We start from the raw sequence: 25,813 nt of genomic DNA, 5'->3' as shown, positions 1-25,813 counted from the left end.
CCCAAGCTATACCAAAGAGTGTCAGGCTTTCATGAGAAAGTGTCTTGGGAACATGTCCTGAGAAACTGGGAGTTGAAAATCTCCTTACAGCGTCATGACAAGAGGTGTAGACAATATCCACAGAGGTCATGTTTTCATCCAGAAAGTGGCGACGGATGGCAATAGCATTGCACCCACAGCAGTTATCCTCCTCAATGGTGACACCAGGTGCATAGCGAGGCCGTGAGGGACAGAGACAGCAACATCTGCAGAAAGAGCAAGCAGCAATTAGGAAATAGTAAGAGGTTTGGAAGCAAGGGAGCCACAGACCTAGGGAACAGAAACAAAGGAAGACACTTTGCAAGCCTGGGAGACTGGATATGACTTTCTGGCCTCATCTCAATTCATTATTTTTCTACACTGGCACTATTACTAGAAGAAGCTTTAGCACCTATAGGACAGAAGTACTGTTTACATCTAATCAGGAGCCAAGCAGAGGCATAAGACCAAAAGGTAAAAATGTCTGTGCCCTATCTGTCACAGCTTCCACAATTGATGACCTGGGTGGAGCTGCCCCAGTGCAGTGACATGTTCAGAGTTCTTTTTTTGGTGGTTTTTTTGTTTTTGTTTTTTTTGTTTGTTTTTTTTTGGGGGGGGGGGATATTTTTTATTGGACCAACTTACATAGACATCCTTCCAGGGATAGGGGGGTGTAATTTTACTTGTGGACACCAGAGGGAGCCACAACACAACTAATCCCTGAAGAATCTTTGACCAGTCTACACCTAAGAACACCTGGAAGGATGTTATATTTATTATTACACGCCCAGATGGAACAGCTATTCCTTATTCAAGCCCATGTCCATAAAGGTCATACAGTAGTTCTGGAGGCAGCTAAGCCCCAAGAGAGCAATTCAAAAAAAATTTAACCACTTCAAATTTTTCCCCCATCACTCCTCATGTAGTTCAAAAAGGGAAGAGATTTTTACTAAAAAACTTTCCTAGAATCCAAAAAACCTTTGGGCTGAGACTAAGCACTAGAAGTTTAGCCTCACAGGGAATTTGCTGATGAAGTTTTAAGTCACTGAAAATGAGAACAATGTTTAAAATGAAAATTTCACCTCAATTTTAACTATACTGTTGATACCAGGAGAGAGTCACATCATATCTAGTACACTGAATCCAGTGTATTTAAAAGCAAAAAACCAAAAACCAAAAAACCCCCCCAAAACTAAAATCAATCAGTCCCAGAAAGCCCAGAGGACAGATCCTGGCCAAGTCTCACTGATGCCTCAATAAATACCCAAATGTCAGCTCCCTATAATCCTGTGATAAATCTGACTTCTGAGCTCCAAAATGGTGATTTTGATGCTGAACAAATTTAGCCTTATGCCAAATTAGTTCCTGGTGCTAGCTGTTCATAGCATAAAGGACTGGCAAGGTCCTTAGCTTGCCAGAAAGGGCGAGAGAGAGACAGTCTGGTTTATGTAATAGGCAGGGTAGATGATGAGAAACAGTGAGAACAGGAGTCTGAAAAGAAAGAAACGGAAAAGGACAGATAAAGAAAATGAGTGGAAAAGAGGGGAAGACAGCTGAGAGGTGACAAAGAAATGTGGAGGAAACAGAAAAAAGAATGGAAGAAAGCAGGAGAGAAGCATAGAAAGGAAAGGAGAATGATAAAATAAAATGGAGGACAGAAGGGAAAAGTGAAAAAGTGAGATCGGAAGAAAAATTGGGTGAGAAAAAGCGAAAGCAAGGGGACAGTGGAGGATGGTTACTCACGAGCAGGATCTAGCCAGGCGACAAAGTCCACAGGTGGGTTTCCTCATCAGGTACATGGGCCAGCCATAGGCAGCCAGGGCAAAGAGCATGTAGTAACACACTTCTTTGTACCGCTGCATCTCTTGCTGAAAAGGCACAAGGGATACACTAAATGCTTTTTGCATCCTCTTGGTGCTAATCTCCTTGCTCAACTCCCTTCTCCAAACTTTTCCCCACCTGACCAAAGTGGAAGACATGCAGCCTTGCTTTTCCTTGGCCTGGGCAAATGTAAGCCTTTCTCCTCCACTGCCAGCACAGCTGCAAGTCCCAGACTTTTCTTTTCCTCTAGCTGCCTTGTGCAGGGCACACTGGTTGTCCTTGGCCAGATCCTCTGCTGAAGTAAATCAGCGTAGCGGTGGAACAAAACCAATTAACACCAGCTGAGGAGTTCACTCTTAATGTTTAATAAAGTTAAGAAACAGATCTCTTCTCCTCTTTTACACAAAATGACAGCCCTTTGTGAGGGAAGTCTCCCCACAGTAGGCTTTGCTACATGGCAATTTTGTGGAGATGGTCCAATTTCTACTCCCAATGTCCAAGGAGGCCAAGTGCTCTACAATGCCCGAACCAAGATAGAAGAAAGTTACTTCTTAGGAACAAGATATTTTAAAATATATATCATTTCCATCTAGCCACAGTGAGGCACCGAGGTGCACAGAGATGGATGGTAAAACCTTCCACCTAGCCTGGGCCCACCTGCCTCAACATGTGTGCAATCAGTATTAAGCTGGTTAATAACAGGAGACATGCCGGCACACTCCCTCCCCTGACCTGGGTGGAATGACTTGCTTGTCTGATGGCAAGCAGAACGCCAGCATTAAACAGTACAGGAGAAGAGGCCCACAGGCAGGTTAATCACAGAATCACTTAATCAGAAGAGACTTGGATTGGGTCACCTAGCCTCTCTTGCATGATTTATCCCCAAATCCAGAGAGATGAACAAAATTTGCTCAGACAAGAGCTGCAGTGGCAGCATGCCAGGAGACAAAAGCCAAGCTTAATTTGCACATAATGAAACAGATTGCAGCTGCCTTCTTCTTCAGTACAGAACTGCAACCTGCAGAGACAACTGGTGCCAGGAAGCAATGCTCCCTCCTGATCTAGGTGGCTTGCTGCTCAAACTGAAATGGAACCCCACATGCTGGGATCCAGAAACTATGCTGGCAGCACCTGCATACCAGTCTGTATTACAGCTGTATGACTGAGTCCACGTCTTTAGCCCTGGATAAGTCCCTAATTTCCAGTATTGCCACTCAACTGAGAAAGAGTACTGAATGCATGGAGGGTCATAGAGAGCCTTAAGGCAGCATTTCTCAACCTGTAGGTCACGACCAAGAAGTGGGTTGCAAGAATATATGAGAGGGTTGTGAACATAATTTAAAAATGGACCAACAAACCTTAAAAATGGATTCTCCTTTAAAAGAGAAAAACATGGGAAATCATGGCTTTTCCCTAGCAGGCTGGCAGAGTTCCAAGCCTGTAAGGGGCTGCTTGGGGCCCCTCATGCTCCAGAAATACACACCCCCATCCCACACACCCACCCCCTGGCCCACACACTGTGGGGTTGGGGCCTGGAGGGGGGGGGGGGTGGCAATTGGTCAGGAGTGAGGGGAACTGGGTCAGGACTGGCCATTGATGTTTATAAATGGGTCCTGGTAAAAAAAGGTTGAGAACCACTGCCTTAGGGAACATTGAAGATGAAAAAGCCCACAAGTGCAAGCACTTTTTATGATCATCTAATAAATCTTAATTTTTTTTTGTGATTACGCCAAAGAGAGGAAGAAAAGAGTAAAAATTTGCTGAGATGGAGAAAAGGGAACAGGGCTGTGTGAAGAAATAAGGTGGGCTTGCTGTACTCTTAAAAGCTGCAGACAGAACAGGTGAGATCACTAACTGATGACTTACTGCATTTTTCAGATCCAGGTACTTGGTGTTCCTTGTCACTGGCATCCCAGACAGAAAGGCCAGAATGTCATTGTTCGCCTGTAAATCACATACATGCATAAGCAAGAGTCCTCTCCGGGTCACCAAGAAACACTGGCTGTGCAGAAGGAGGGCAAGTGTCCTATGTCAACACAATTCACAGACGGCAAGATGTTTTCCTACCACCTGGCCAGCTTTCTGAACCCATCACTGCTCCAACTTCTGTCCACTCTAATCTCAGCTCCCCTGGTTCAGCACCTCTGCTGCCAATAGCCACACAAGCCCAAGAAATGGAAACTCTTGACCATTTCACTCCCATCACTTTTTTTTTTTGTAGGAGTAAATTAAATTCCAGGTTCAGTAACTCCCTGAGAGCTCAACAATCCCCCAAAGATTCCCTTTGCTCTTTCAACCCAGTGCAGGGAAGATGGATGACTCGGGAGTCATGGTCCTAGCCTGGAAGCTGGGAGGCTCAGGTTCAATTCCCAGCCCTGTCACTAACACCCAATGTGACTGTGAGCAGGTCACCTGGTTTCCTTCTATACGAGCTGTGGCATGTTTGTCATAGATTCCACCAGATTATTTGTAAACTGTAATTCCTACAACACCAGGAGCACCAAAACTACATTGGTATGATGGATGCAGAATGAATCCTGATGCGGGAGTCTACTTTACATTCCTCTAAAGGAAGGACTGGTTATTTTGCTGTGCAATGTGAAGTAATCAACCTATTCAACCCTCAAGGCGATAGCACTTCTGGGATGTGGGGCTAAATCTGTATGCATCACCCCCTACAAAAGGAAAGTGGCTGAAATTTTTGACTCACTGTCCCTAAAGCCCATTAGAAATCTCAGGTAAACAAATATTTTTACTTCACAGAGCAGTGACTATGAGTGACCCATTGGGCTACAGAAACAACGTGGGTATTTCACATGTACTGAGACATCAGAGGAACAGGTAAAACCAGAAGCCAGGTGGAAATAAGTTACGTAGCCATATCCTCAGGGTCCCTTATAGGCACAACAGGACCTGAAGACACCCCTAGCACTCACCTCATCCAGCACCGCGCTGCGTTTTGCCCTCTGCCGCTGCCGCAGGAGGACCAGGCCTGCAATGATGTCAGATGGGACTATGTCAAGGTCTCGGAAAAACTCAGCAAACAGGTAGGCGATTTCAGAGTAGGCATCCTGCAAAATCCAGAAAGGGAAGGGTTAAGGATTAGGAATTTGGGAAGGGTGAGGAAGGGAAGGAGCTAAAAGGGAAAGCAAATTAATGGGAATCAGTAACACAACAATGGCCTCATTCCAAACCATCCCCCAGGGGACCTCATGGGAGACAGATCTAGTCTAATAATTATTAATACTGCTCATTTATATTTACAGTAGCAGCACCCAGAAGCCTCATCCAAAAACAGCGCCACCTGAGTGCTGGGTGCTATACATATAGACAGGAAGAGTGTCCCTGTGATAGAGAAGACAAAGAGAGAAAGGAAGGATTCTTGACTTGTTTTGAGGGTGATAAACAGAGGCACAAAGGAAGCTTGGAACTGAACCAAAGCTCCAGCCAGTTCCTTAGCCTCAAGACCAGCCTCCTTCTTTAATAGTCATTTGATTTAAACAATTCATTTTAGGAAGAGAAATAGCTGAATTACTTCTAAGAATATTCTGTGTACCTCTCCTAATTTGATTATCATCATTCTGTTTGCTACATGGTTTCAGAGTCACCTCAGTCCTGGGTGGTATTATACATCTGCAGGAATATAAGCAACGGGTAAAGCTAACAATTACCTGGTACTTAAGGGGACAATATTGTCCCTGGAAGAGGCCTAGGCCCACCCTCCACTGACACAAGCAAAATGCGTCTCAAGGGGATATGTGGAGCAAAAGGACTCTAGAAGTGTTCAAAGCTGAACTCCTAATAAATAGATGGAGAGCCTATCTACAGAAAAAGATGACTGAACTGGAGGGGTGAAATGTAAAAGGGTCTCACACAAGGGGAAGGACACCGAGCAAGACCCAAAGTGCTCTAAAAATCTTTGAATGCTGGAGTATGCATGTGACAGGAGAGGCTGGTTTAGAGGATGCAATCTCACTTCTCCTGCTCTGACCACTCATTTGCAATTCTTCATTTCTGGAAATAAATGCATTCCATCTCTAGCAAACTAGGCAAGGCAAGGAAGCAAATCCCTTTTCTCTTTGCAGAGATGAGGGCAAGACAGGGCTCATATCACTGCCTCAGGCAGACTCCTGCAGGGCAAGATTATTTACTTCCATATCTGGCTGCCTATACTACAAATCTGAATCATCAGTAATTGAAAGCATGGGACTTCAAAAGCCAGTGATGCACAATGCCACACTTAAGCGTGCTCTTTTAAGTAGCATTTTGTCCAGCGTTAATCTTAGCCCATTCTGAAACATTACCCCCTAGCAGAGCCGACCCTAGAGATGTCCGGGGCCAGGGGCATATCAGTTTGTGCGGGACTTGTGTGGTCACCCCAATTCGTCCCCCCCCCCCCCCCCCCCCCCCCCCCAAGAGATGGCTCTGCCCCGTTACCTTGTGACAGGTTCAGGTCCCAGTGGCGGCCGTAACACTTCCTGCTGGCCATGCAAATCCTATCCCAGCTCTAACTCTAGGAGCCCTGTTTTAGTGTCGGGCTTAGACTGTCTCGGCCTCCACCCTTTTTTTGCTACTGCTGAGCCCTCCAACTATAGTCCAATGACTAGACCATGCTCCAGGGTTCCCAGCTTCTTGTCTGCCTTCCAAGGCCTTATCACCAACATTTTTCAGGCTGCTGAACCTCCCAGGACTGTCTGGGCCTCAGGCCCTAGGCCTACCTGTTCCGAGGCCTTATAGCTCAGCCCTCTCTCGGGTGGTTGAGCCACTCCAGGCTCTCTGAAATCACCCCTCTGGGAGTGCACAGCGCACCCCTCACAGGGACTAAAGGATTGCCTCTCTTGGGCACTATGGGATTGCTGTGCACTCCCTACAGGTGCTATGGGACCTTCAAGCCACCCTTCATAGTCCCCCCCCAGCCCACTGAGATCTTCACTCCGAATACTGAAACCAAACATCTAACACAAGCCCTTCTGGCTATAACAAAACTACTACCGCAACGTGGGTCTAAATCCTCTGCTAGCCCTTAGCTTCCCTAGCGGTCTCAGGGCCTAGCACACACAGTTTGATTCTCAGTCACAGGCACCCCTAAAAAGCTCTTCCTTGCTCAGCCTCCACAGCCAGACTGCCTGCCCTGGCCCTGCCATCTCTCTCCCAGGGCCCTGGCCCCTTCCAGTCAGGGGACTCCCCTGGGTTGCTTGCAGGTGCCTGTTAATTAATCTCAGCTGGTCTCTATAGCAATCCAGTCCCAGCTGCACTCTGGCAGGGCCCTCCCTGGGCTGCTTCCCACTTAAAGTGACAGAGCCCCCAAGCTCTCTGTCACATATCTATACTTCAGTTTCTAGCATAGTTCCCTGAACCAGGGCATGCAGGAAATGCAAACAAATGTTGGTGAGAAAAAACTCCCAGAAGTCAAAGGCAACAAACAATCTTTCCCAGTGGAAAAACCAGGGTGAAAGGTTAACTGTTACTCCTTGCTCAGCAAGAAAGCTTTCAAAAAGTACCTGCAAGACCTCAGAGTCTCTGCACTTCAAAATGGCAGTTAGGACACTTTATCTAAAGCTTGTTGAGTGAGCTTTAGATAAAGCACCTGCCACCAGTTTGAAGGATGGGGGTGCTGATATATGAGACACGGGAGGCTGCTGGAGTGTGGCAACTGCAACTGCCACACTCCAGTAGACTTGACTGAGTCAGCTCCGAGATGCTGGACTTACACAAGCCTCCCATTGTGAGGTACTAGGCAAATGCACACTAGCCTGTCTTACTGCGCATTAACTAAAGAGCACAATTTTTAAGTGCTGCTTAAAATACAATTGCCTATTTTAATGCGCACTAACGAAATAGCACATTTTTTCAGTGACACGTTAATGCGCATTAAAATACGCTAATGTGCATTAAAGCACACGTGTAGCTGCACCTGTAGAGAACGCGGCTGACACTTAGACTCATTGGGTGCATTTACAGGTATAATTAATGCAAAGCAATAAACTTTGGAGCTGTTGGAGCTGGAGTAAACTGCTGCCAGGCACAGTTTTTACATGTGAGCCCAGGACAGCAATTTGAGCCAGAGCAAGAGCAAGCCCCCAGCTGGCTGGGCTGTCCAGGTGCAACCGACTCCCACCAGCAGTGTTTACACACGCGTCACAGCACAGTAAATTACTACAGGGTTCATTAGTTTACTTCTCTCTAATACCAGCACAGGTGTAGACAGTGATGCTTTACTGTGGAGCTAATTAGTCTACTCCACTGTAAAGCACACATGTAGATATACCCTTTGTGGTCCACATTACACCCCAAACTCATAGGACATTTATACACATACTTTTTGGTCCTACGACATGCTGGAGATCCACCACTTTGCAGCACTCAATTAATTGAGTCTGCTCTGCATGCGAGCTGACCTGCACTACACTGTGCTGCATGCAGTTGTATGTGCCACAAAATATACGTCAGCACACAGAAAACGGTGGCAGTGCACTTTTGAACTAATGCACCTTGTATATGTTTTAGTTTTAAAAAGTGAACCACCGCTATTTTCTCAGTGCTGACACGCATTTTGCCACCTATACTACTGCAAGCATCGCAGCACAGGACACTTTTCAAAGCACCCAGCACCATGGCACCTGCATGTATAAAAATGCCCATAGGCACCATCTCTGCTTAGTAGCTCATAAAGGTGTCCATGAGGTAGAAGTCTGTTTGCAAGTCCAGGCAATGACCACACTGACAGAGCCAACTTTTCCTAGAAGCCTGGGATAAGCAACAATGGCTATGAACTTCAGTATGAAGACAGCAACTTTTCTCCCTGCACTGTAGGAAGGTGCCCCAACACTGCAACTCCAGACCACAAAAATGAAAGTTCCTATCTCCAAGAAGGAGAAAACAGCAATTCCTCAGCAGATTGAAAAACAAAACCTCCATCTCACAGGAAGTGCTATTCATTTTGATATTCATTTATATGCTGAATGAGGACAAAAGGTCAAAATACCAAAACTTACTGCAGAATGAAATTTAAATAATAGTAAGAATTACTCTGAAATACAAAACGTTTTAATTTTCCAAATCAAATAATTTTATTTCTGAACACACAAATTCACATCCCTCAGAACCCTAACCCTTCACTTCTCTTATTTCTCCTGCCTTTGAGAGTAGGAGGCAAGAACATGCTGCATTTGGGGAGTGTTTTTCTGTACTATTCTCTATTCCCTCTTAATGAAGTCAAACTTTTTTTTTTGTTTGTTTTTGGCCACTACTGTGCATTGACGTCTTTGCTGAGCTGTCCTTGATAACTCCTAGGTCTTTTCCTGAGAGGTTATAACTAATTCAAAGATCATCAGTGTGCTCAAGTAATTTAATTTTTTTCTTCCAATGTGCATTACCTTGTCCTTATCTACAATGACTTTCATCTACCATTGGTAACAATTCCCTGGTTCTGTCTGGTCCTTCAGGAGTTTCTCTCAAATGTTGCCGTTAACCTAAATATTACTGAGTCATCAGCAAAATTTGCCACCTTACTATTTACCACTCTAGCAGGTCATTTATAAATATACTGAATATTTGCTCTACAGCATGAATCTGCTCCCTCTGAAGCCAATGGCAAAATAGCAGCTGACTGCAGTGGAAGCAAGATAAAGAGCTTAGGTTAGGCCTGTGAGGCCCGCTTCTGCAGTATGAAGCTTCCCACACTGAGAACTGGTCACTGACTCCTACACTGATGTCCTGCCACAATCAGTTTGTAAGCCATGAAAAGAATTCAAAGAACATTGTTAATTTGAGTCTATGCAGTCAGTAGTAGCTTCAGGAACTCCAGCTGTCCACAGGAGTTCTCCTGCTGATACTGGTGTGTTTGGATCTTCCCATTTTAAGACACGTCTCTGTCTCTTTGTCCATTTCCCATTGTTTGTGTAAGAAAAGTAAGCAAGAAAAAGGAAACTATGAAACTGACCACAAATTGCTGTGGTTGTGCTCATCCTTATGTCCTGTACCCTGTTCTGAAGAGCCCAAGACCAGGGCAGATGATGCCTAGTGTTTGCTTCCTGATAGGGAAATGCTTAGTTACTTACTGACTGGGAATCCTTTGTTCTCGTGCAGCACAGAAAAACTTTGAGGCGGCGTGTCCAGCTGCTGGCCTGTCCCTCTTCCAGGCGGTGCCTGTGCCATAGAAGCAGAGAGTAAACATGCATATGAGGAAAACAGGTAATAGGACAGCAAAGAGGACATGCACAGAGAAAGCCCCAAGAGCCAGTATACACACCTTGCAGATGTCTGCTGTCAGTGATATCATGCACACATGGCCAACTTCTCTTTTATTACAAGGCCTCTTTAGACTGCTCTGGCAGCACTAAAGGGTCTTAGTATAAAGATGATTCTGGCTCAAGCTCTGTATGCCTAAACATATGCAGGACAAGTAGAATGATTTAGAGGGCAGTGTTCTGTACATGACAAATATTGTTAGAAGTACAGAGGAGGTGAGTTTTCATGAAAGCTTTGACCCATCTGGCAAGACCTAAACATTAGTGTCCACAGACTTGGTCCCATCCCTGAGAAGAAAGGCTGTAATGAGGTTACTGCTTTGCCATGGTCTGAGAGAGGTAAAATGTTTGAAAATGTCTGGCTCTTTGGAGTGTAGGAGGGTGCCTAGAAGTAGCTGTTTGCAGGTGAAGTAACCTTTTCTGGATTGATTGTACCACACAACAACAGACCTTTTTACCTCTACAGAAGAAAGCCTGGGCTTCTACAAATTGGACTTTACAAATAGAACAGGGCAACATTTTTCAGCAAATAGTTTATCCAATAAAAATACAATTCTGGAGGAACCAAAATGATTTTCAAATTTTATGAAAAAATTTAGCTGAAAACAGTTCTAAACATTTCTTTAAAAAAGATGTTTCAGTTTTTACTTCATTTTCTTTGAAAAATTGCCCCGCAAATTTTTTTTAAAGGTTAAAAATCCTAAAAGCAAAATGTTTTGTTCAACCCAACACACAATACTTCTCAATGTTTTGGTGCAGCCTCTGAACTGATACGATCAAATATTTGCAAAGTTCTGTTGACAATCCATTGCAAAGGAGCTCAAACAAAGCCAGAGTGCCACTGGATAGTAGGATCTACACTTTGTGAACTAGTCCTTCCCTACTTTTGATTGAGATGTGTACAAAACACAGATTATTAGATCTACCAAATACATCTGCCTTTAAAAGATGTGGGGAATGGTATCTGATTTCTTCTGAAAAGCTATTCTATAGAGATATGCCCAAAACAGACTTTAATACTGGTAGCAGTAGAATGAAATACAGCTTAGATTGCTCAGAAACAGATCACCTCAATTCTGTTCTCTGAGCACAGGATCCTGCTGGGAAAAGCCGATGCATACAAATGGGCTGCTTCATAAAAGATCTGGTAAGAGAAGGTGCTCCAACAGGGATGCGGGAACAGATGAGAAGATTCACCTGGCCATGCCTGACAGGGTCTTCAAAGTTTTTAAAAACAACCCAGAATCTGGTAGTAAGACTCCAAAAGAGGAACAAGAATATTGCTGTTTTAAGAAGCTAGCAACAATCAATAGCTCCAGAAAACAAGAGAGCCCAGATGGCCATGTCAACGACTTCACAACCTCAAGCTGGCAGGCTGAAGAGCCTGTGATGAGCTGGTATTTTCATTCCCTCCAAGTTTTCCCAAATAGGATTTTTTGAAGCTAAAATTTCCTGTTTACTTGGCCCAAAGAAATTTGCTAGAACAGAATTAGCATAATTAGCGGAACTCTTCCTTAGTTCTGTAAGTCTGTTAAACACACACATGCATACACATATATCTGACTGCCATTTGTACAGCCAAAACCACAATGAAACTAAAATGAGTTAAAGAAATATAGCAAAATACAACAAAAAGGAAGCCACTGAAATCTAAGTGTCCTAAATGTGACAAATAAACCCAAAAGAAACCTGTCATCTTAACATGTTCTGTTATGAGGCAAGGAAAATACAGCTCAGATTTTCAAGTAGATTACAAAGATCACTTTCATACATACAAGTAAAAAGACTCTAAACTAAAGATTTCATCCTGAAAGGTTCTGAATGTCCTTAACTCCCATTGATCTCAATGGGAATGGGCAGACCTTGGTACCTTACAGGATTATGCTCCCAGACCACAGGAGGGTATAAAAATAAGCCCTTCGGGCAGTATTGCTTTAATAATAAAAACATCAGCACATGAGGTTTCCATATCACAGTATAACTCACTCAATCTCAAAACTGTCTATTTAAACAGCCATCAACAATGAAATGCAGCTGCTTCTGGGCACAGCAGTGCAAACAACAGGTACACAGCACACTGCACAAATACTATGGGATGGCAAGGTAATTAAGTTCAGCACTGGGCAAACCCCTATGCTTGTATATGCCCTCTTTAATATCCCCATGAAGCAGAGAAAAGTTTATTTTTAACATCTCAGGCTACATGGCACTCAGTTTCCCTCCTAGGAAGGTGAAGGGCTGAGCCACGCCTACTAAGATTGCAGCATGTGGTCCTACGCCCACATGCTATTCATCCTGAACTTTCTATACATCTGTATTTTAATGCAGCATTCTTGCATCATGTAAGTTTGATTAATGAGGTACCATGAGTCCTAAAGACTCTTGGGACTGATGCAAGGAACATAATGAAATAATAACAAAGGGTCTCGCCCTAATGAAATAAAAAAATCACATTCCTTTAAGGGTCTATCAACATTCTACATGGCCTGGAAAAGGTCCAAGGTCCTTCCCAATACATAAGCACCATCTGAATGCTCTTTCATTGTCTCAAATGGATCAAACATTTGGAGCACTCTACTCCACTGCAGTAGATATTCTTGAGATGAAGTACGTGACCTGCAGGCTTTTCTCCAAAAGTCTGTAATTTTGCACATTTAAAAGAAAATGCCCACAACCCCGCAAAGCCACATTCCTGACCAAGGGCTATGCGTGTGTCAAGACTGCATTTGAAAACAAAGCCTGTTTGTGTTGTCCCAGCATTATAAGAAAAAAAAAAGTCTGAAAAATTCTTGCTTGGTGAAAAAAAGCTTTCACTTTCCCATTTGAGTAAGCTCACACAGGCACAAGAGGTTCTTAATTACAACGTCTAAACACCAACACAAAAAAATTGCTTCTGGACTTAGGCCAAACACAGGGCATTTCAGACCAAAGGGTCATATTTTGAAAAAGATAAAAAAAAGGAATAAAGGAGCTTGGAATGAAGATAGTGTCTCACTCTTAACTGCAGGATAAGTGTTACATCAGTGTAACAGGGGAAAAAGCATGCCCAGGGTGAAGAACACTAGAAACTACTGATCAGAGCTCATCAGGAGCAGCAAATCCACTGGCTTATATGGGGTCTAGTCAGACCTCCTCCAGTGTCCGATTTTCTCTGGACACATACACTGATCTACACATACCACACACCATGAATGTACAGGAGCGTCAGAACTACATTCTTTCCAAATGACCTTTCACAAAGGAGGGAAGCAATGCCTGCATGTGAGAGGTCCCCAAGGTAGGAAAGGGAGAGTGCCAAGAGCTGGAGAGATCAACATGTAGTTCCAGACCTCTTCCTGGAGAGCTGTTCCATGCTCCCTTACCGCAGGTTGTATGTCCTCAGGTTGCGCTGCCTTCTCTTTGTGGCCCGAAGCTTGACGAAGGTTCGCCCTGTCGGGTCAAAGACGCACAGGACAGTGATGCAGACACTCAGAATGACGACCCAGTTGCACACTACCATTCCTGCAGAGAGAGCAGAGAGGAAATCAGGGCCTCTATCCTTGGGCCACAGTAAGGGCTCCTCCACCCTAGTCTCCTGTGTGCACACCACGCTCACCTCTCCACTGCTGCAGAGAGCAGAGGGATGATGCAACCCTGCTCACTCTTGCAGCCAACTGTGGTGAAGGGAAATCCTCTGAGAGGGTTCTCCAGCCTTGAGATTCTTGCTCGGAGGTTACCCATGCAGAAGACACCTAAATATCTGTTCAATACCTCAGGGATTCCAGGGCTGGTATCAGGACCCTGGTAAGACTGGCTGAGATCCTGAAAGGAATTCTGCATAAACAGTAAAGTCTTCTATGAAACAAACTGAAGGGGACCTGAGCCTTTTACGCTGGCCTATGATGGGGTCTTGGATTCCTGTCTCACTGCAGGCAGCTCAAGTGTATGTACACAGTACCTGCTCTGTGTGACTGCATATTCAGATAAGAAGTACTGTCTTCACAGCTACTGTTTTTCAATCCATTTCCAGGGAGGCCCTCCCCATGTATGAGAATGGATTATGGGGCACCCCACTATCTACAAAGGAGTGTGTAGGATATGCACTACCCAAGCACCACATTCAGGACACTCAAGGACACCAAATACATACCCAAGGTGACACTCTTGGCAGTGAGGTCATTGCACGAGGTGTAGTACTGGGTTAGCCAAACAATGCCCACTATAGCATACACAAACTCGATCACCAGGATGGCTGAAACAACAGAAACACAGCACACAATAGCGGCATCTTTCTAAAGGTTAGCACTACCTCCCCCTTCACAAAGGAGACAAGAAAAACAGCAGCCTAGTCTTTGGCAGTTCCACCTATGCCTCCCATCAACAGCTTCCAGGCTGAGAGAAAAATCCTGAACACCACATGACCTTTAGCCACCGGCTTGCTAATTACGCTGTTGGGCTCAGTTCTGTATTCTGTTTTCTAGCAGGACAGCAGCACAGAATAGATTACTGGGGTTTTAGCTACAAGACTTTGGAAGGTAATCTTTAAGGACGTGATGCAGAAAGCCGTTAGACCCTGTATGCCCCCTATCCCTACATAACGCACAAACTATACTCACACCACTGCAACCCCTGGAGTTGCATCACAGGCAAAAGTAGGACATAGAGGGCTCCTACAAAAAGACAACGAGGCTGCTCCAATTTGCTATAAATCCAACACAATTAATCAAGTCTGCTGGAGCGCAGAAATTAACGCACTCCAGCAGCCTCCAGTGTCCCTGCACTGAAAAATGGTGGCTGGGTGCTTTAAACTAAAGCTCATTCAATGAGTTTCAGTTCAAAGCACCTCGCCACCATTTTTTTTTCAGTGTGTGGACACTGATACATGTGATGCTTGGGCGCTTTTAATTAGTGCAGCTAGCTAATTAAAGTACTCCCCACCTCCTCCCACCCCCCAGAGCACATCTATAAATGCCCAGAGATCTCTAGCCTTTCCCTCTTCCCCAGTGCAATGTACATAGATTCCCTTATATAACATGAGCTGCTAGGTCGCACCATGTTAAATGGCCTGCCTAACTAAGGCAGCCAATTTAGAAGGGTGTCAATGTGGGATGAATCCAACTCTGTACAATCTTGGGAAATTTAAAAATATATCCAGACCCTCTTATTCCAGTACCCAATCCCTGAGGAACTGAAGTGCAGTGAGACTAAGTCCCCTGCCCAAAGTCACACATGAAGTCTATGGTGGAAGAGATAATTGCCTCAGGGCCTCCCAGTTTCTGAACTGGTTTCTTAGCCTCCTTCCTCTGAAAGTATATGCATATGAAGGGAAGAAATCAGTCCTCAGGCCTGTCCATCTCAGACAGTTAATCCCTCTTGCTTCTTGTAGGATCAGAAAGGGGTAGATGGGGAGCCTTTAATTATCCTTGGTTCCAGCAGATTCAAGAGGATGCATGTGTAACCTGAGGATCAGTCCTACCTACTTTCACAAATGTAAAAGAATGTGGAGCATTTAACTATCCTAACTCTGCCAGACCTCAGGTCATAGCTATCCCCTACCTATGGTAGGCAACGGAATGCTGTGGCTGATCTCACGTGTACTCCAGGCACCTACTGCCATTTTTCCAAAGCCAAAACCTTTTTTTATTAAGCACTTTAAGTACCACTTCTCTCATTAGTTGGTATATCCCAATCACTGGAGCAGTTTCCCCTCAGCAAAAATACAGACACGTGCCCAATCCACTGGTCTTCTGTGTCAGTGATTAACAGCAAACCTGCCAAGCACCAAAACTTCTGCCATTTCTACGGCCCCATCTATGTTGGTAAGCACTACTTATGAATGGTTCAGCAAATATAATTTCTAAGACTCTTTAGCGAGCCAACCGGGTTGGTGGGCAAATACTTTTAAAGAATGCTTAAAAACTGGACTTGGTCTTATGATACTGGCTGCACATTCAAAAAATTCCCACAGTTGCTAGCATGAGGTTAGCCCCACCAGATGGGAGCATTAGAGTAGCCAAGACTCCCCTGGATTCCGAGCTCATCTAGATCGCACATGCTAAAAATCTGGAAGTCCCAAGGGCCTAAACTGCACTGGTGACAATACTCCCATTGCCATCATCACTGTGGTAACCACAGTGAGAGACATGGAGGAGAAAGGGACAACATCCTAGTGCAAAAATGGTTTTAAACAGGGTTGGCATCTTGGGCAGGGAAAGAGACTGCATTTTCATTTGCTCCCCCTTCTTGGACCCCTCCACTCAGTCTGATTTTAATACATTATTTCTCAAACTGGCAGCCTCTGCTCCCTTCTCTAGGGAGATTCAGTCTGTCTGCCAGAAATAAAGAGAGGAAAATGAGTTTGCTTTCCTCATTAATGGTTTGCACTTAGTACTCACAAGCGGAAATATCTCCCATACAGAGAGCTCTCAAGAGAGAATTCTGGGTCATTAATGAATCCTAAACGGGATCAAACCAGGCAAACAAGAATTGGCAACAGGTTGCTCTGCCCACATGTTTAAAATGGATTTGGCCCCATCTAGCCAAAAGCTTTTCACCATGTTCTGATGAAAACATTTCTCCCTGGGATAGGTGTCTGGAGGACTAGTACATTTCTGTATCTTAGAGGATAAACAGGAGACATGAGGAACCCTGGAGAAAAGGGCTGCTGCCCTTTTTGGTATGATTCCTGGAATATCTGGAGGGTAGGCAGTGGGAGAAAGGTCTTAGGAGGAAAAGATTGGTTACACATGCATCTCAGGAAGAGAGGAGGCCTGTGGGCATCCAGTACATATATTCACCTACACAGTAAATATGCAGACTGCTGGTTGGGTAGATACATCACAAATGTGGGTCAAAAGCTGGTCCATATGTGCATAAAGTAGCTGGCTGCAGTGTACACATGCATCAGAGAGGGGCAGGTAAACACCTCACGGTGGGCATATACATGGTTTCCAGAGGCATATGCTTGTATTATGGCAAGACTTGTGGAAAGGTGGAGTGAAGGGATAAATGTTTAACAACTTGGATATGCTATTTATTGAATATGGGAAAGCAAATCTGCTTGTTGTAGGGAAAGGGGTGTAGGCTGGTATCTTGGTGAACGGGGATGAAGGAAAGGTGCGTCAGGGAAGTATTTTGGGTGATGGATCAAGATATGTAAGCAGGAGTAGGGCACTCCACTCCTGTTCCAGAGGGGCTGTATATTCTGTGCAAGTCAGAGGAGTGGCCATCTGGATGTCTTCTAGGAGCTGTGAGTTTGTCAGGGTATGTGAAGGAAGAGTCTTCTGAGAGTAACAGATGGCAGTGAGGAGGCTGAGTAGTTAGAAGGCCCCAGGCCACTGCCTCTTACCCAGTCTGACATAGAGCACATACTGCATCGAATCCCGAGGCTCTGTGTACAGGATGCTGCCTCTCATGCTGAGCCAGATGATTGCCACTTCTGCTATCATGCAGCTGAGAAGGATGCCCAGGTAGCCTCTGCCGTGGTCCACCAGGTTAAGAGAACAGGTCTCGTTGGGATTGTACACCAGCCCAAAGAGCACCACAGAAAGGATCACAAACCTGTCAAGCACAAGCCAAGCAGTTACCAGTGGCAACATGAAGCAAAGCATCTCCCCATCTAGCCATATCCCCCACTACTACCACCACCTCATAAATCCAGCCTTTCCATCCCTCAGAATAACAGAAGGATCCTAGGTGTCCCATACATTTCCTGCCAGTTCTTCTACTCATCTTGGTTAACTTGGTCCTGAACACACCCCTCCCCAACTATCATTCTGGAGACATGCTGCCCAGATTTGACCACCTTGGTAACCTGAGACTCACCTAATTGGTGTCTCTGAGCTATCCTTTGGGATCTGCTAAAAACAGTACACTCTTATCCTTTTCCCTTGAGCCCGTATCGGGAAGAGCTTCCCCACCCCCCGCCTCCCACTAAAATTCAACATGATGGCAATAAAAATGTGTCAGGGGGTTACAGGCACCAGGCTTCTAAATACATTTTCCATGGGAAAAATCAGAACAGCAGCTTTGAATTGCACTGACCAACAGAATGGCAAGAAGAGGCACCAGACATTCAGAACAATCTAGCACAAGTTTCCAGTAGAAGCTGCCTGTGCTACACCAAGGAGCATATGGAGAACACCAGACCCAGGAGACAGGAGTTGCAAAAGAAAGTCATGAGCGGGCTCAGGGCAGCCCTCTCCTGAGTCTATGTACTTCTTACTTACCAGGTGGTATGAAGGAGGAAAAGGAAGATGGCTGGCAAAACGAGGTCATCGCTGCCTACAGACCAGCGACGGCGGAACACCACAATCCCTGGCATGGCTAGCAGGTCTGAAGAGGCTCAGCAGACACGACACTCACCTCCTGAAACAGCAGCACAGGAATTAATAATGTAGGTCATCTCCAGCCACCTCAAAAAGACAGGGCCTGTGCTAGCACCCCTTCCATCCACCACACATCAAGGGCCTGCCTAAGAGTCCTCCCTGTCCTACACAAATGATAGCATCATAGTTTCCTCTGCCCATCACCAGGGGGCATCCTAGACTCCAGGAAAAAGAGACGGTGAGAGAAGAAGAGGAGCAGTGTAATGAGGGGGAAGTGTTAGTTGAAACAGGTGCACAACAACTCTCAGTGAATGCAATAAACACTCACCTGACTCCAGCTTACAAGATTACCTGGAATTGTGTTACAGAGCACAGTGTTTGTAAGTGATCCCAGCGGGATGCCTCTGACAGGTTTTACGGGCACAAAGCTCTGTACAACCTCCTATTACCATGCTCTTGCCTACACGTATCTGCCACCAGGCTCTTCTCTCCCAAGTTTCCTGATAATGCCTTCTGCTTACTTGGCCAGATGCACCAAAGTATCCATTAAGAGTTGGCCCTCACACCACCACTACATCTCTCACCCCGCTAGAGAGCTGCCCATCATCCCACAGGGAAGCATACCTCCCCACTTTCCCTGGCACACCACAAGAGAAAAGGAGTGCTACTTGTTGATTGTGTTACAGTCCCCATGTCTCACTTTGTCTCCTGCATGCATTAAAATCATAATCAGTTGGGGGATTACTTTTCTCTGTCCCTCCCACTTTTTTCCTAACTTTTCAACCCAATGACCTTAGAAAGAAAAACAATTACTGCCAGCCACAAAGACCATAGAACTATCCAGCTTCTACCCTTGCCAGGGTTCAGCCAAGGCATTTGAGTCCTGCTTTGCTGCACCCCATTATACTCTAATCCAACCCAGCCCCCTACACCAAGAGTTCTGCCAAAGCATCACAAGCCTGCCCTGCAGAACTGCAGGTTATTTTGGACTTTCAGGCCTCATAGAGGCCTGATGATCATATGCCTCTGCAGTGATCTACTACATAACCTCTAGCATTTGCTCATGGCTTCACGGAGGTATTTCTATCCTAGCATGCTGCAGATCATGCTACTCCACTTCTGGCTTCCAATGTGCTCTGCCATCATACATAAATGGTGACCTTATAACAACATTCCCTGCAGTACAAGGCTTCTTTACCCTCAGCTCTGCCACAGCACTTCCTCTATGACCTAGAGCATCCTATGCTGTTTCAGAGCTTTGGTTACCAGAGAGCTTGGCCAGTGCATCTCAATTCTGAATCACCACCTTCTGCTCTTCTAGTTCCAGGCCTTCAGATAAATCTGTCAATGCATCTCAGTCCTAATCTGCAGCAACCACGCTATTCCAGAGTTGTGTCTCTGAAATACTAAGTACTACCTGGGTCAAACTACATAATCCAGACAAAAACAATAACCATTCACTATTACTTGTGATATAATCAGGATTTACAACAAGATGTCAAAGGCTACAGACCACCATGCCTTATTCCTAACACAAAACAAACATTTCAAAATTCTAACATTAAGTCTCACATTCCAGTCCTGTTGTCATATGATGTGAATGATGTGATGAGTGAAGTGGTTACTTGTCACCTAAGCAGAACCTTCAAACAGCCAAGTACTTTGGGTTCCTGATAGTCCAGGCAACCTGCATCCCCACACCCCAAACTGCACTATTAGGGAGTCTGATATTACCACATGTCACAGATACCCTCATCTTGTACCTAACACTCATGCTTCTGCTCTTTCTTCCACCTACTGGGTCTGAAGATCTCGTCCTGGACAAGAACAGGATGGCAGTTCTTCTCCTACATCTACTCCCAACAGGGCCCTGCTGCCAACCTGGTCCAGTTGAATTTGATCTCCTGCACATCTCAGTCACAGTCACGCACCTCAGTCATACAGCAATAAATGCGTTCGCACATCTTTAACACTTTTCAGGAGATTCCACAATTAATATGCTGACACACTTCCAGAGTGTTACTCACTTCAGTAAAGAAAACACTGTATTCCAAGATCAGCAGAACAAAAAAAAATGTGAAACTACACACCATTTGGATTCACACTTCCCAGGCACATACTCATCAGTGCACTTGGTACATTACAGCCCTACCCTTCAAACAGCTCACTCCATTGGCCAGATGGTGATACTTTCAAGCCTTACCATGAATACCCTACCACCTGTCATGGCACATGGTGGTACTTTCTACCTTTCCTTGAATATTGCTATCACCTATTAAAATACACAGAGATATTTTTCAACCTGTTCTTTCTTACTTACTGTTGCCCTGGCCTGGGCACACACTGGTCTCTCCTAGTAGTTCCTTGTGTATTGCTGATCCTTAGCACTACAGGTACTTTCATCAATACTTAGCTTACAACTGCTCCCCCCAACATCATTGTACTTTCCAGGAGCCCCCTAGCAATGCATGCAGCTGTACACTACATTGTTTCCTACTGACTGCCACCTTCTATCATGTCAAGGAGTGTTACTTCACAGGGAAAGGAAACCCTCAGGTGGATTCCTGACCTATAGCAACAGTTGGACAGGGAACAGCATCCCTTGTCTTTCATTACTCAATATGAAAAAGACAGAGATTGATATTGATAGTCTTTTCCTTCCTGAACTCCCTGAACACAGCAATGTGGGAAGCAGGGATAGGACAAGTTCAGTAAATACCTAAAGATTGCCTTTAAGAAATCTAAACTAGGGGTCTGGGGCCCTTGCCTTAGTTTAGACAGGAAAAAAGGTGTGAGAGAAGGCCTTTAGTACAACCCTGGAGTCACTGCAAGAAAGAAATAGCTCTTTCCTTCGATGGAGTCCTAGGACCTGAAGCCCAGGGATGTGGCCAAAGAACTACATCTGAGAAAAGGAGTGGGGAGGAAAAGTGAGGGAATTGAGCAAAAGGAGCCTTGAGGTTCTTAGGTTAGAAGATAGGTCCAACTGATAGGGACCCAAGTCTCTACACCTCACATCCACTTACAAAAGAGCTTCAGATACAGCATGAATCTGAACCAGTAATGCAAGAAGCCCTGGGACCCTGAACCCCAATCTGGGGGGATCACAAGCATGCACAAGCCTTGAGTGAAGGAACACCCAGACTGACAATGCTCAGGTCAGCATAAGATCTATAGGAATCAGCAATACTTACATGGCAGGTGGTCCAGCAGCAGCTCATTCTTTTCTTCCGTGAGGGTGTTTCAGGGAAAGTGCATGTCCAGGGAGACAGAAATCACAAGTGAAGGAAGAAACAGCAAACTCTGATGCAGCCATTGAAAATCCCAGTCAGAAGAGAGGATGGCTCAGGGACTAGCTGCCGAAGAAGCAAGGCATAATCTTCAGAAAAATTCCCTCTCTCCAAGATAGCAACCTCATTTATTCAACTGGGGCTGCTCAGAGCAAATGAGCTGGGGGTCGTGACTTCCCCCCTTCCACACCCCCGACACACTCCAGAAGGAAGTGACATCATCCTTGTTCTGAGGAGACTGTGTGTGAATTGTGGGAAGAAGGATTGAGAGTGAGAGCACGCGATGCTGTTAGAGTCATGGGGAGAGGCACACACAGATGGAGAGAGAAGAGAGCTCTCAGCCAGCAAGTGCAGCAGCAACGAAACCTCCCCTCTTCTGCTACCAGGAAACTGGAGCGATCAAGCGTGCTGCAGCAATGATTCAGGAAGGTCCTGGAGTCTCGCTGTGTGTGGGAACCCCCCCCTGCCCCTGCAGTGGATGGCATCAGAGACCGTGCTGCTGGAGCAAAGATTGAAAATGCTCTGAGCTGCTGGTCTGTCCTGTGGCATTCACTGAATGGGGGGAGGGGAATTGAACAGGACACAATGGGGCACTGAGGAGGGGCCACCCTCCTGGCCAGAGAGGAGCGACTGTTCTAAAGCAGCAGCCTCTCCAAGGCCTTTTCAGCCGTTTTAATTCCCTGTGACATGCTCTCTAGGGGATGGCAGGATGTGGGGGAGGGGTACAACTAGCTGTCTATAGGGTGAAGGCTTACAGAAAAGAACGAGAGAGAGAGATGCTTCAGCAAGACAAGATTCAGAAAGATTTTGTTTAATCCAGCATCCTAACAGAACGGACATAAACCTCAAAAAAGGTGTAGAAGGAAATGCAAGAGCTTCAGGGAGCTGCAACTGCAGCCGCAGACGCAGCAACAGCCTGAGGACACGGGCAATACATAGCGACTCCTCACACAAGGGACACCGCCAAACCCTACAACCCCTAACAGACTCATCCTGACTCCACTGCTCCCCTCAAGTCAAATCTACAAACAAAATTAGCTTGAGCTCACATAACCATGCTACAGTTCAAGACATGCTGTTTGGACCCCAACAGCCTGTGGCATGCCAGACTGCACCATTCCCTCATGCCCCCATAATTCACAGAGGCATTGGGCTCCTACACACCTCTGCCACCTGCAATCTAGTCTACACTTTCCTTCCTGCAGGTTAGACTATCGCATGCGAAACTGAAGCCACAGAGCCAACACAGATGGTTAAATTCTGGATCCTATACAGTGCCTCAGCCGGCCTACTGGAGACCAGAAGAATCAGCAGAGATGTCTATGGGGAGGCTCTGCTGTCTCAATATATTCACCATCTCCACGCAAAGCATCAGAAGACTGAGCAAGACCCTCCACACCCACTCCAAAACCATCCCTTAACTCAGGCATAGGCAACCCCCAGCACAAGTGCCAGAGCGTGGCATGAGAAGGCGTTTTGTTTGGTATACGCACCTCAGGGTGGGTGGCGAGGAAGGTGATGAGGCTGTATTGCCACAACAAGGATCAGGCTTCTCATGGCTCCCCTGGCACAGCAACATCACAAGTCAATGTTGCGGGTGTTTTTGGCTCTCTGTCCAAAAACACTGCCGACCCCTGCCTTAACTCATCTATAGATCACCCCTGCAAGCCCCTTGCTGTCAGTCCCACAGCCCCTGTCTTAACTCCAAAAAGCATTTAAAATGACAGTGTTTCAACAGAAAACGCAAATGAAAGAACTGTTGTGCCTTAAACCTGTCACACAAGCCTTTTCCTCTGCTGTCTGCAGCTACTGAAGCTGCCTCTCTTGTGGTCTCCTAAAGCATCAGCCCTATAGACCACAGCACATGTAAAATGCTGCTGCCATCTCCTTTCACACACACAGAAAATAGTGACCACATTCAATCAAAAACAACTTCCCATTCATTTCAAGGGGAGATTCAAAATTCCCTCCATGTATTCAAAATTCTCAATACATCCATAGAGGTAAGCTTTGACCCCAGGGGCAGTAGTTTGGCCCACACCAGCCACTTGCAGCAATAAGGGAGGGCAGAGCATTGCATTGTGGGATGCCTGGAGGACCAACCAGATCTGTGTTGTTTGGCATACACACTAAACACAGAACAGTTCAAAATTCAACAGGTCAGAGGAGTTGCTTTCCAGGTACACTTTAACTGTTCCAGCCAGTTTATACCAGTTCAACGGCAGTATATGGCCTGATCACCTCCGATTCAAACCCGATTTGAATTGGCTTATTGTTATGTGCGTCCACACCCTTGATCTCTGCCTCCTTTCCTCATCTAGCACTCTACCCTGCCATGCAACCTGGCCGCTGCAGAAGTAAGAATCTTATGCTCTGCAGCAATGTGTATGCAAAATACCCTCCTCCTTCTCACATCACCAGATGGAATCACGTTTTATCCTTTGCCTGTACGCTTGTATTTCTCTCCCCACTAGAATTATTAACGGGTTTAAGCTATTGAAGTTACTTATATCATACAAATGACAAATGAAGTTTTCATTGTACTGAAGAAGTCTATTACAAGCATAGTAGATAACAGCCATGTACATCAGTTTCTGGTGCCCTTCTCCTTCAGCACACTTCGCCACACTATTACTGTGTGGAAAGGCCGCTGGATTACAGCACACACCTGCCTTCCTCAGTAACCGCCCCCCATTACTGGACAGTCTTCCACCAGAGTTCTCTGTGTGCCTGCAAACCTTCCCCCTCCCTCTGCCACCTGGCCAGACATGGGACACTCACCATAACTCATAGGCTGTGTCTTCACAAGTGCAGAATACAGAGGCCCTCCCTGTTCTTACAACTACGCCACACTACATACACTTACTGTACTCCACTTCAGTGGAAACTGACAATTAGAACTTGTATTAAACATCATCGATCTTGAGCCAGCTATATTTAAACCCCCTAAATGGAGCTCTTTCTGCCTTGAAGCCTGGGTCCTCACAATCTAAGAATTGTTCTTCTACTGGGGGATGTGATTTCATCTTTAGGAAATGTCCCAGGGTTAGCTGGAATGGGTTTTCTTGCCTATGGCTCCACACATACAAAAATATATCTCCTCCTCCTGAATCCTGTGTGAGGCTTACTGTGTACACTGAAGGGATACCAGGGTGAAATGAACAGCAAGGCTGCATTCCCAGGTCATTCTCCAACACAATTTGCCCCTGTCAAACATTTGCAGTACATCCAGCAAGAACTGATAAAGCGCAGTGTGGAAATGTAACCCAGACCCAGGGAAAACAGAATTCTCCTCTTCCCCCAGGATGGAAGAGTTTCTCCACATACAGAACCTAAGGTTGAAAACAGATCTCGGACTTCTCCCAGGAAAAAGCCTTTTTTCTGGGGTTCCTACAGAGGAACAAGTTGCTCCACATTAAGTACCTGGAAGTATTTGAACTTTCCCTGGGACAACAGTGACTAATTCAATTTAAATGCCATTTAAGATGTGTGTGTAAAGAACTGTCCCTGCCTGTTTTGAGGAATCACAGCCCTGACCACTCAGCCCCACCAATGTCTGTTTTTAGCGTAAGAAAACCACATAAGAAGAAATCTCATGTTTAAATTAGCAGGAAGAATGAGGGCAGAAACAGACATTGCTAAATGGAAGCAGATCACCTTTATTGGGCAGTGTGCTCCCCTTGCCTGGGGATTACTTGCATCCCTCACTGCCCTTCACCTCCTTGCAGGGATTCATACTGACCAATGCATCACAAAGAGGCATGAGTTGGCATGAGAGCCAGGGAATTCCTGGCATCTCATGTCTCTATGTTGGGATATGCACCAGGTCCTGCACTGACCTGTGCTACAGGTAGAAGCACAGATTAGCACAGGTCCTGGGTTGGAGTGGATGGGGTACTGGGGATTCTCTGGCTCCGCACTTCCACAGCAGCCAGCATCAGGCCCCACATTGACCCCTGCCTCCAAGTGAAACAGGTCAGCACAGGATCCAGTGCAAGTCACAGCGTAGAGGTACAGGGCCATGCAGGCCCTAGCACAAAGAGACGTAGTGTCAGGCATTCCCCGGGGTCTGATGCCTCCACATAGGTACTCACGTGGGCTTCCCCCATTTATAGAGATTTGCCTTGGAAAT

At 45.7% G+C, this 25,813-nt stretch overlaps 1 protein-coding gene across 5 annotated transcripts in view; it reads right to left on the bottom strand.

Annotated features, from left to right (window-relative positions):
* Positions 1-25,813, bottom strand: part of DAGLA (diacylglycerol lipase alpha) — a 91,104-nt gene that overhangs the window by 29,618 nt on the left and 35,673 nt on the right. Inside the window, exons 2-11 of one of the 5 annotated variants that reach the window (XM_019485250.2) lie at positions 21,586-21,747; positions 18,296-18,434; positions 17,416-17,627; positions 14,218-14,319; positions 13,451-13,589; positions 9,900-9,987; positions 4,776-4,910; positions 3,706-3,783; positions 1,762-1,886; positions 89-245 (exon numbers count right to left, since the gene is read on the bottom strand). In XM_019485250.2, coding sequence (XP_019340795.1) covers positions 89-245; positions 1,762-1,886; positions 3,706-3,783; positions 4,776-4,910; positions 9,900-9,987; positions 13,451-13,589; positions 14,218-14,319; positions 17,416-17,627; positions 18,296-18,390 — 1,131 coding nt within the window. In that variant the 5' untranslated portion in view covers positions 18,391-18,434; positions 21,586-21,747. Of the gene's footprint in view, positions 1-88; positions 246-1,761; positions 1,887-3,705; positions 3,784-4,775; positions 4,911-9,899; positions 9,988-13,450; positions 13,590-13,683; positions 13,902-14,217; positions 14,320-17,415; positions 17,628-18,295; positions 18,435-21,585; positions 22,258-25,813 lie in introns of those variants that run through there. The other 4 variants (XM_006270553.4, XM_019485252.2, XM_019485251.2 and 1 more) reach the window with 4 other exon arrangements.

The sequence above is a fragment of the Alligator mississippiensis genome, chromosome 2 (genome assembly GCF_030867095.1).
Source record: "Alligator mississippiensis isolate rAllMis1 chromosome 2, rAllMis1, whole genome shotgun sequence".
Classification (NCBI taxonomy): Eukaryota; Metazoa; Chordata; order Crocodylia; family Alligatoridae; genus Alligator; species Alligator mississippiensis.
This window is presented reverse-complemented; position numbering and strand designations above follow the sequence as displayed.